A 12,051-nucleotide genomic window follows, 5' to 3' on the forward strand; every position below is an offset into this window, starting at 1 on the left:
AGCGGGCAGTAAATGGGATTTAATAGGGCTCAGTGAAGTTAGGACAAAAGAAGCATATAGAGTGCTAAAAAGCGGCCACGTCCTGTGCTACCATGGCTTAGCATAGAGACGAGAAATAGAAGCTGGATTCCTGATTAATAAGGATGTAGCTGGTAACATACAGGAATTATATAGCATTAACGAGAGGGTGGGAGGTCTTACATCCAGTCACATCCAGTCATGATGTACCGGAAGTCGAAAGCTTCTATGAAGATGTGGAATCGGCGATGGTTAAAGTCAAAACAAAATACACTATACTGATGGGTGACTTCAATGCCAGGGTAGGCGAGAAGCAGGCTGGAGACAAATCAGTGGGGGAATATGGCATAGGGTCTAAGAATAGCAGAGGAGAGTTAGTAGTAGACTTTGCAGAACAGAATAATATGCGGATTAGGAATACTTTCTTCCGCAAGCGGGATAGCCGAAAGCGGACGTGGAGGAGCCCGAATGGCCAGACTAAAATAGAAATAGGCTTCATACTCTGTGCTAACCCTGGCATCGTACAAGATGTGGACGTGCTCGGCGAGGTGCGCTGTAGGGACCATAGAACTCGAATTAGCCTAGACTTGACGAACGAACGGAAGAAAAGGGTACATAAGAAGCCGATCACTGAGTTAACGGTAAGAGGGAAAATAGAGGAATTCCGGATCAAGCTAGAGAACAGGTACTCGGTTTTAACTCAGGAAGACGACCTTAGTGTTGAAGCAGTGAATGACAATCTTATGGGCATCATTAAGGTTTGTGAACTAGAAGTCAGTGCTAACTTCGTTAGACAGGATACCAGTAAGCTATCGCAGGAGACGAAAGATCTGATTAAGAAACGTCAATGTATGAAAACCTCTAACCATACACCTTGAATAGAACTGGCAGAACTTTCCAAGTTAACAAGCGTAAGACAGCTGACATAAGGAAGTATAATATGAATAGAATGGAGCATGCTCTCAGGGACGGAGGAAGCCTAAAAGCAGTAATAATAATAATAATAATAATAATAATAATAATAATAATAATAATAATAATAATGATCATAATGAAGTGAAGAAGAAACTAGGAATAGACAAGAATCAGATGCGTTAATAGACAAAGCCGGCCATATCATTACTAATATGGATGAGATAGTTCAGGTGGTTGAGGAATTCTATAGAGATTCATACAGTACCAGTGGCACCCACGACGACAATGGCAGATGGAATAGTCTAGAGGTATTTCACGTCCCGTAAGTAACGCCGGAAGAAATAAAGAAAGCCTTGAGAGCTATGCAAAGGGGGAAGACAGCTGGGGAGGATCAGGTAACAGCAGATTTGTTGAAGAATGGTGGGCAGATTGTTCTAAAAAAAGTGGCCACCTTGTATACGCAATGCCTCACTACCTCAAGCGTACTGGAATCTTGGAAGAGCACCAACATAATCTTGACCCATAAGAAAGGGGACGCCAAAAACTTGAAACATTATAGACCGGTCAGCTTACTCTCCGTTGCCTGCGAAGTATTTTACTAAGGTAATCGCACATAGAAGCAGGAACGCCTTAGACTTTTGTCAACCAAAGGACCAGGCAGGATTTCGTGAAGGATACTCAACAACAGACCATATTCACACTATCAGTCAGGTGATAAAGAAATGTGCGGAATATAGCCAATTCTTATAGATAGCTTTCATTGATTACGAGAAAGCGTTTGATTCTGTCGAAACCTCAGCAGTCATGGTGGCATTATGGAATCAGGGTGTAGACGAGCCGTATGTAAAAATACTGAAAAATATCTATAGCGGCTTTACAGCCACCGCACTCCTCCATAAAGAAAGCAACAAAATCCCAATAAAGAAGGGCGTCAGGCAGGGAAATACGATCTCTCCAATGCTATTCACAGCGTGTTTACAGGAGGTATTCAGAGACCTGGATTTGGAATAATTGGGGATAAGAGTTAATGGAGAATACCTTAGTAACTTGCGATTCGCTGATGACATTGCCTTGCTTAGTGACTCGGGAGACCAATCGCAATGCATGCGTAGTGACCTGGAGAGGCAAAGCGGAAGAGTAGGTCTAAAAATTAATCTGCAGGAAACTAAAGTAATGTTTAACAGTCTTGGAAGAGAACAGCAGTTTACGATAGGTAGCGAGGCACTGGAAGTGGTAAGGGAATACATCTACTTAGGGCAGGTATTCACTGCGGATCCGGATCATGAGACTTCCTCAGCGACGCGTAATTCAGTTTCTAGACATTTCTTGGTCTTCGAACAAAATTACGTTTGTTGGCTGTACTCCCCAAGATCTTTGAAGCCGTTGTTAAACTTTCAATCCAAGCATTCCAAAGTAGTAAAAAACGGAATTGCCATGTCGTTCCTTAAGTCTTCTCCACCAGATCCTGCATGCACAACATGAGCGCCAGTTTTAATGCAGAGGTCCGACTCCTATTAGAAGCAGGTTATCCTAGTGTAGCAGTGGCCACTGTGGCTGAACGCCTAAAGAAGTCGGTTTTGAGGGGGACGTACGGGAGAACAGAAAGCAGTAATAGGAAAAAAAGAGTAGTGGCTATTCCGTACATTCATTCAGTATCGCACAGGCTTAAAAAAGTTGCAAGTAGATATGATGTTAATGTTGCTTTCACTGCTCCCAATAAGCTAGGTAAGATATGCGCTGCCGTTCAGAGGAAAAAGGAGCAGGTAAAAGGCAAAAAAAGAACAGATATTTATCCAGTGAAGCACAATAAGAACAACAGTTTTACTGACTGTCGTATGGGTGTGGTTTATAAAGTTCCCTTTAGCTGTGGCCAGTTCTACGTAGGGCAAACGGGGCGGTGTATCAATCAGAGGCTAATGGAACATAAAAGATCGTTAACCGGTGGATCACCTTCTAATCTTTCCCTTCATTGCCAAGATTGTAACTGCACGCCAGAGTTAGATCAATGCACAATATTGTACAGGCACAAAACTGAAGGTACGTGTCTTATGGTAGAGGCATGGCATAACTATAACAGTGGAGGTGCCTGCGTGAGTGAGCCTTCGATTACTTTATATAAGGAAGAGATTACGTGCCTTAACAGCTATCTCTCGCGTAGACCGGCACATGTACCCGACTGACACGTGGTGATACCATTCCAGAGGTTGCGCAGATGAGTTTTGTCTTTCTTTTTTTTTTTGCCTCAGTGCTCCCTTCAGTTGATAGTCGGCGTACGTGTTCACTTTTCTTCTCTTGCGTCCTGTCTGCACGCCTCACCTTTTTTGCATAATGAAATATTCAGAAGAATAAGAATGGGCTGGGGTGCGTTTGGCAGGCATTCTCAGGTCATAAACAGCAGGTTACCATTATCCCTCGAAAGAAAAATGTATAACAGCTGTGTCTTACCTGTACTCACCTACGGGGCAGAAACCTGGAGGCTTACGAAAAGGGTTCTACTCAAGTTGAGAACGACGCAACGAGCTATGGAAAGAAGAATGATGGGTGTAACGTGAAGGGATAAGAAAAGAGCAGATTGGGTGAGGGAACAAACGTGAGTTAATGACATCTTGGTGTAAATCAAGAAAACTAAATGGGCAGGGCATGTAATGAGGAGGGAAAATAACTTATGGTCATTAAGAGTTACGGACTGGATTCCAAGAGAAGGAAAGCTTAGCAGGGGGTGGTGAAAGTTAGGTGGGTGGATGAGATTAAGAAGTTTGCAGGGACAACATGGCCACAATTAGTACATGACCGGGGTAGTTGGAGAAGTATGGGAGAGGCCTTTGCCCTGCAGTAGGTGTAACCAGGCTGATGATGATCATGATATATAAATCATCATCATCAGCCTCTTTTTTTTCCACTGCAGGATGAAGGCCTGTCCCTGCAATCTCCAATTACCCCTTTCCTGCACCAACCAATTCCAACTAGCACCTACGAATTTCCTGATTTCATCGCTCCACCTAGTCTTCTGCCGTCCTCGACTGCGTTTCCCTTCTCTTGATACCCATTCTGTAACCCTAATGGTCCAACGGTTATCTAACCTGCGCATTACATGACCTGCCCAGCTCCATTTTTTTCTCTTAACATCAATTCGAATATCGGCTATACCCGTTAACATATTTAATCAAATCTAGGCCGGCCTCGATTCTAAGCCGACCCCCGAATGTCTGAAGGCAGAAAAAAAAAATAATGCTTGTATGTAGGCCGTACAAAAAAAGTGAGGGCAGTGTTCACAAAATAACAGCATTTATTTATTATGAACATGCTCAGCTTAGCGTTACTGCTCACGGTAACACTGAGCTTAGTGTCACAAGTTCGCGGTGCCGTGCTCCCCCTCCTCTCTCTCTACGTCGTCACCGCCGTTATCCTTGTCCCTACATAGCCCAGACCACACGTACGTGTGCGCAGACAGTGCGGCATTGCACGTGTCGAAACGCGGCGCGATCTTGGTGAACAGCTCTTTTCGGTTATTGCACGCTTCTTTACTTATTTATTTAGAAAGACCTCACAGGCCTACGAAGAGGCATAGTGTGAGGGGGCATATGGTACAGCGCATCACTAGATACAGTCGGTAAGAAGATATTGATGCATAAATGGATTCAAACATTGGCTCAAAACGATGAAATTTACGTATGTACAGAAAGATGTCAAAAGCAAAGGAAAAAAGGAATGAACAGATAAGCATTGCATAAAAACAGTAGAGAGCTTTAGAATAGGGGCCCCAAAGAAATAGCGTCGAAGCCACTGTGCATGTGCGAGACGCAAGCTGCGTTTGAGTTTTCGTTGGGAATGCTATTTCACCGATTTAGCGGGAGCCCAAATAGCGGCCCCAAAAGCTTTGCGTCAACAAACATGGCGGCACCCATTGAAGCGACGGCTCTAACCGAGCACCAAACTTGGTTCGATTCGCGGTAACGCGTGAAGTTCGCAAGCTAGAAGTGACTGCGGTTATCGCTTTCTCTCAACTAGCGTGTGTTATGAAAATTAATTCATTGGACGCCGCTGATTCCGAATTCGATTGTGGATGTTATGGCTCGTAGGCCTAACACGGCTAAGCTTGACTGATGAAGGAGGCACGTAAAGTTGGTTTGCTCAAAACTAAACGCAACCAATTGTTTGCTGCTTGCAGAATAACCTCTACATTGTAATTAAACACGAATACACGCAAGTCAAAATTACTATTCCTACCATAAAATGGTTTATTTTGTTTAATTATTTCTAATAGCTTTTCTTTGACGCCGTAGTGGTGCTGTCAGCGCAAGACGGTATCCGCAAATGTAAAACCCTATTCTAAAGCTCTTCATTCCTGCGTGCCCCAACGCTAACACCCGCAAAGCTCTTTGGAGCCCCTATTCTAACTCTCTCTAGTATCTCCTTATCAGCATCTTCCATATCGCTGTCATCTCCTCGTTGCGGCACCAGGGTGTCTACCAACCGGGAAAACCGGAAATTCTCAGGGATATTGAGTAGTCTGCAAATACTCAGGGATAACTCGGGGAATTTCTGCTTCCATCAGGAAAAATTAGATGTAATTTTACTGAAAGGGAAAGAAAGTAGCAGTAATGCCAGCTCGCGTAAAGAGAGGGATGGTAACGAATCGTACTTGACGGCGTGTCGATGGCTGGCGGAGTTGCCATTGTACAGCCAATGGCCGACGGCATCGTGGCACCATTACGTACCCTATAGAGTCAATGTCTGAGAACGTCTGAAATTCTGGACGCAAGAGCCCTTTGCCGACCGATTTTCCGGACTTTTTGCCGTGACAGCAGGTCCGAAACGGCATTAATCAAAGCCACCACTGCCGCCGTTTTGATTACCTCGCCTCCGTGGTAAACGTTAGGCCTAGATGCTTGAATGTTCGTTATTAAGCCTCTTGCCGTTCAGCGCCATGTTTTTCATTGAAAGAATTCGCCGCTGTAAGCAATGGCACCGTCTCCGTCTTTGTGGTCCTTGCGATTGGCTTCGAAGCTCGGGAAGTACAGCGCATTGCATAATGACGGCTCCCAAAAGTCGGCTTTGCCTCAATACAGAAGTGTTACGCCATGAAGCATAACAAGCGTGGGATGGGGCAATTGTCACGGGACACAGTATCTATTCCTTAACCCTTTGAGGGTCAATTTTTTTTGCCATGTGCGACCGCCCAGGGTCGGTTTTTTATTGCAGACTCCAATTCTTCTTAGGGACTTAATTCGAAAAAAATTTACCGTAAATTTTCTAGGGTGACTGATAAGTGAGAAAAAAACATTTTGTGTTGGTATATATGTACTCTTCATTTATGAATAACAACAGTAAAAAAAGAAATAAACTTATAAGAATTAAATATTTGTTGCATTGTAAATAGTTCAAGGCTTTGAAAATGCCCACACGAGAATATTTCGTAACTCTCACCTGTTCCTGCTCTTGCTCTAATATTTACGTCCATAGCATAATCAAACTGCGTAGGTGCGTGCACGCAAGAAAACTGTGGTTTTGTGCCCGTCAAAAAAGCAAAACTTGTGACAAACTTCCGCTAATCTTCATCTTATCGCCAACCAGAGGCAATTAGTTTTTGAGTGTCAAAAAAAAGAAGAAAAGAGCAGCGGAAACGCATGCACAGTGGCATCCTTCCTGTGCGCACCCTTGTGAGCACTAATCGAGCGAAAAATAAGTGGTAGCCCTTTGAGCGATTAGTAATGAGGTAGCTATCAGTTTTGCAACCGAAAGAAGCCGAAAGTGCACGCGGGACTAAACCCAAACTGCCGCCCGCCTATGCGCGCTCCAATGCGCAAGCGGTAGTATATAGATGCGCGGGAGCAAACTAGCTTTAAAACAAACCATGCAACAAAAACCGAGAGAGGGAGGCGTGCGAAAAAAATTGCTGGTATTCCCACTTAGTGGCAGCACATGATAGAAAAGGAAAAGTTAGGAAATTGGCATGCTTTTTAAAGGTACACACAGTGCCGTAAATATACGGCATCGACCAATTTTGGACTTGTTCACAGCGCTGTATATTTACGTCATTGACCCTCAAAGAGTTAATTATACACGCATCCATCCGCCGCCACCTGCCACAGTGCGGGCACCGATATGCCTAATAAGCGTGCTGGTAGGCCTTTTTGGATGTGCCTGTGGTGATTTGAGCCTTTAATGGCAGTAAAAGGCATACATTCATTTTTTCGGACTGCCCGATCTTACGCACGTTTTTGCGGCCCTTAGGGAGTCCGAAAAATCAGATGTTGACTGCACAGCTGACGAAGAGGGTGCTTCAAATGGTCCATGGGGCGAACGCGCAATGGAAGGAGGACAATAACAGAAAGGACCTACGCAATAAGGAATGAACGGGAAAGGAACTGTGTCGCCTCTTCTTTGAAGGAGCTTGAGCTCAAAAAGCAAAGTGCTGGCTGACGCGAAGATGCAGGTGACCCTCATCCAAACCAAAATAAACTCTTGAAAGCAGTGAAACACAAAACAGGCATTGTGCGCGGGCTGAGATTATGTCAGGAGAGTTGAGGTTGACACACCAGCTGTTGAGAATCTAATTTGTGACAAAGTTTGGGCCTCATACCAATGAGCTTGCTATAAATTGATAAGTAGCTCATATTGCCTTCAGTCACGTCGTCCACATTTGTAAACGCGACCTATTTTTGTCACTTCTATGCAGTCTTAGCAAGGAATAAAGCATGAACATTAAGCTTAGGGCAAATTTAACATTCTGATAACCTAAATTACTTCCATTTTGCTTCCGAGTGATATGTATCGCTACAGAGTATCGCTTTGGTGAAGGTACCAGTACCATGTTCTACGTGACGCGTGATGTGCGGCATGTCGGCAGCAACCTTGAAATATATATTTTTCTTTCTTGAAATGCTTGAGGCTAATGAATAACTTGTGCATGTAATTCGACCGGGGGATTTAATCTTTTTTATGAAGAAACATAGCATGACTGACTTTACAATGTTAAAATATTTAGTTACTATTTAATTGACTCATTAAATGCTCAAAGAGTCGCTCTATCACCTTGATTTTCTTTCTGTAGAGTCTCAAGCACCACCTATATTTCACACATGTATTGAGTCTATAATAATTCGTAACTGAAGTGGATATTCGAAAACATTTGTTTATGTATGCATCTCGTTTTTATTCGTATTTAGAATGTTCCGCTTGACTTGCAATGAGTTTTACCATTTTTTTCAATGATACTTTATTCGCTGTGCATTTTGCTAACCCCTCGCTTCAGATTTAAATAAAATAAAATAAATGGTACTCCTTACTGTTCAAACTGGATTAAGTCGTTTCTTTAGCTAGCTTACTAGAGAGTGACAACATCGGACGACATAGTGCCAGCCTGTCTTGACATAAAACAGAATTCTGTGTCACTCAAAGAATTTCGCAAAGGCACTCGGGGAAAACATGAAAAACTCGGGGAATTTGGAAATGTCAACTTGGTAGACACCAGGGTGTCTATCAAGTTCAGGTACAACTACCAAGTATAAATTAAAGCTTAGAGAAATAATAAAACACAAACCGAATGTCTGCTTGTTTTTGTTTTACTTCGCACCGCAGCAAGAGCGATGCACCTCCGTTTCATCTGCTTGTTCACACGTCGTGCAAACGCCTGCGCAGACACCGAAACTATGCCATTTTCTACCGTATTCCACCGCAGGATCATGCTCTGTGATCCGCTTGTCTGCCTCAGTATTTGTGTAGCACTGACTCATACTGCTAGTCAGGTGTCCTCATACACAGTGCGCAAAATTGTGTGCTGTGCGAAACGAGACAATCACAACAGCTTGCGCACAACGCCGTCAGTGCCTGTGGCATTGTTTGGCTAAGCATGATTCCGTGGGATCAAATCCCGGCTGCAGCAGATGCATTTTGATGGGGGTGAAATGAAAAATGTGTGTGTACTGTGCATTGGATGCACGTTGAAGATCTGGTGGTCAAAATTACTTCGGACTACCCCACTATGGCATGCTTCATAATCGGATCGTGGCTTTGGCACATAAAACCCCACAATATGATTTTAACTTAACAAAGGTGTGTCGACGTTTAAAAGTGTGCCATGACAGAGCACTTTAAATTTGTAATGTTAATGTCGGAACCATAGGAATTAGTCACGAAACGTACAGAACAATATTGTATTGCTTCCAACTTATTAATGAGAACTTTAGTGTTGAGGTCTTATACCAAAGCATATTAGAGTATCGAATGCATGTTAAAAAAATATTGAATTTGTTACGCATCAAGTGGAGCTTGCTTAGAACTTCTTATAATAAAGTTAGAATGTCCAGCTTTTAAGGTGATGTGCTGCACTTGTTTGCCCCATGTAATGCCTGGCATGCACGCACACACACACAACACCCAGCTATTTTTCGTGATCTCCTACTTGATTAGAATTTTTACTAGATTGCAGTTGCAAGAAATGTTAACTAGCTTTCTGCGCAAGTGGATGTGACTACATTTTGCAGCATTGAGGTTCATGTGCCATTTGTGGCACCAATAAAAAATTAAGTCACGGTCAGCCTGCAAAGAAGCATGTCCCTATAAACGATGCAATGGTCTGCATACAACCTAATGCGAGATGTGCTTAGACAGACGATATTAACCCTTCAAAGGTCAAAGACGTAAGCACGGCGCTGCAAACAAGTCCCAAATGGTCGATGCTGTATGCGCACCTATGACGTCATCTATATGTTTGAAAAATGCGACACTTGTTCAACTCCGTTGCCCAGAAAATGCTGCCGCCATGTGTGGATACAAGGAATTTTTTTTTTGCTCTGTAGTATCTTGGTTTTTATAGCATGGCTTCCTTGTGTCAGCAATCACTTGCATGGTCTTCATTGGCCAGAGCTGGCCCTTGCGCCATAAACATCATATATCATCATCATTCCTTATGCCATCAAGTCGGCAACTGCTCGTGCATCCGCGTGCACGGGTCAGTTAGTCTTGCGATCTGTTTCCATCTGTCACTTGCGAAAAAAATTCTTTCTGGTTTTTAATCCCTCAAAGGGTCAGCACTTGATGCTCGCTAACTTATTGCCCACAGGGGTGCGATTACATCTGTTCACAAGCAGGTGTTTGTATATACAAAAGATGCCACAGTATACTAACGATGCTGCCATGCCTACATTTCTTTTCTTGAAACTCGAGAAAACTGATCAACCCTTGTTGGCGATGGGACAAAGGATTACTGTAACTTGCTTGCTCATTTGGTTTTTCTGACGGGCACACAACCCTAAACTTTTCTTGCATGCGCTCACACACGCAGTTAGACTATGCTACGGACGTGCGTGCTGGTTCCTCTTCTGCAAGTGAGTTGAGCGGTGATTCCTTCAATGTGGCCCAAGTGCCCAATCGGAATACAGTCGAAACCTACGGTAACAACATTCCGCAACAATGAAATTCTAGTGACAACAAAATATTTTCGTATATCTGGCAAACACTCAAAGGATTCAGTGTATTTTGTAACTCTTGACAATGAAATCTCTCGAAACGTAACCCTGTATAGTGCATACATGGCATACTCGCACAATGCTAGCGGACCCAAAAAGGACTCATTTGCTTCGCACCTGAATTGCATAACATGCCACATTACGTTTGCATGGACACCGACATTTTCGTTCACAAAAGCCATCAAGCACCGAAAGTGATCGTATGCACTGGAAACACGTCATGGTCACCATCTTGTTTGCTAATCGCCTGTTTTAAGTGGTACGCATGTTGCTACCGACATGTGATGACAATTTTTGTGCCCGTAGCGCAGTGCATAATGTGCTGCTCAGTGATAAAAGTGTTAAAGAAATTCATGTCCCACTGACGTCGTTGAGTGATCGTCCAGAAATATGTGTCCCTTGCATCAAGAACGCTGCTTTCACTGCCATGCAACAGGCCTCCTTTATGGATTTGGCACAAATCCACGCATTGTTCGGCGCAGGGCATAGATTTGTGCGAAGGGGCTGTAATCTGGATCGATCACTTCGAAGGGAATACGAGATACAATTACGCTTGCGCTTGGCACTGCATAGGCCAAGCTGTAAGTTTTTAACTGGTGAAGGACGGTCACCGGAAAAATGTAAGCAAATGCGTATGTCAGTGTGTTTGGTAGCAAGGGCCTTTGCAGTTCATCTGTGTTGTGGCACTGCTAAACGTTGATGCAGGCACCTGGAGGCACGCGTCAGCCGCCAGGTTGCTCTCGATATGCAGCAGCAGGGCCAGGAAGCAGCAGCAGCAGTTGGTGGCGCGAGACAGGATCCTCGACCTGTGCTGGCACCATTGCGTCCACAGGGCAGGCAGGGCACCGCACCAGTGATGCGCACAGGGCCCACGGCTAGGCCAGGTGAGTGGCCAGCGTTGTGTCGCTGGGTTGCCTGCTTGGCAGGGTCCGGAAATGCGAGCACGGCCCACGTTCGCTGATTCAACTCTAGCGGGACCAATGAAATGGATCAAATTATCTGGCGGGTTGAATAAAAGAAAGTGCAGAAAAATTACCAAAAGCTACCCATGATTCGTTTGGCAGTATTTTCCCTATTTAACACGTCCCCGAATCAAATGTGTCCAAAGTGGAAAAGTAACTTAGAAATGACACTAAAGCTCCTACACAAAGTAGAAATCTAATGTGCACCTGATTTCTTAGCAAGAAAAATGGGCAAGGGTGGCACAGTGTCAGCTGGTTTCCCAAGTCAGCCTCGTCATACGATTTTTTAGTCAGCTTTGCCACTCTGCCGTGTTATGTGGCAAAGCTTACAAACGCCGCAAACTGTTTTTGGCTCAGTCTTCTTGGGAAGGAAAAATTCATGAAAATTGAGTAATTACCTTAAGTAATAAGTCATTGCAAGCTGCTGTTATTGCTTGGAAATCCTTCTAGGCCAGGCGGAAAATGGGCATTTTCAATGGAAGATGACTTGCGTTCACTGTCCCCTAAGCTCTGCTGTCACACACCACTAAATCTGCCGCTATTGGGGTCATCATAGAGGCCGAGTTCGAATCCTCCGGAAAATGCCAAATTTAGGATTGAAATATTCCCAGGGTACCTTATGTTATCCCTAAGACGAGTTGAAGACGAAAGCCCAAGTACTGATGCATTATGGATAGACAACGTGA

The 12,051-nt window shown here is 44.0% G+C and overlaps 1 protein-coding gene across 1 annotated transcript in view; it reads left to right on the plus strand.

Annotated features, from left to right (window-relative positions):
* Positions 1-12,051, plus strand: part of LOC126535659 (uncharacterized) — a 316,705-nt gene that overhangs the window by 51,567 nt on the left and 253,087 nt on the right. The window contains exon 5 of the mRNA XM_050182461.3: positions 11,109-11,287. Coding sequence (XP_050038418.2) covers positions 11,109-11,287 — 179 coding nt within the window. The remainder of the gene's footprint in view (positions 1-11,108; positions 11,288-12,051) is intronic.

The sequence above is a fragment of the Dermacentor andersoni genome, chromosome 7, assembly GCF_023375885.2.
Source record: "Dermacentor andersoni chromosome 7, qqDerAnde1_hic_scaffold, whole genome shotgun sequence".
In the NCBI taxonomy this organism is placed as follows: domain Eukaryota; kingdom Metazoa; phylum Arthropoda; class Arachnida; order Ixodida; family Ixodidae; genus Dermacentor; species Dermacentor andersoni.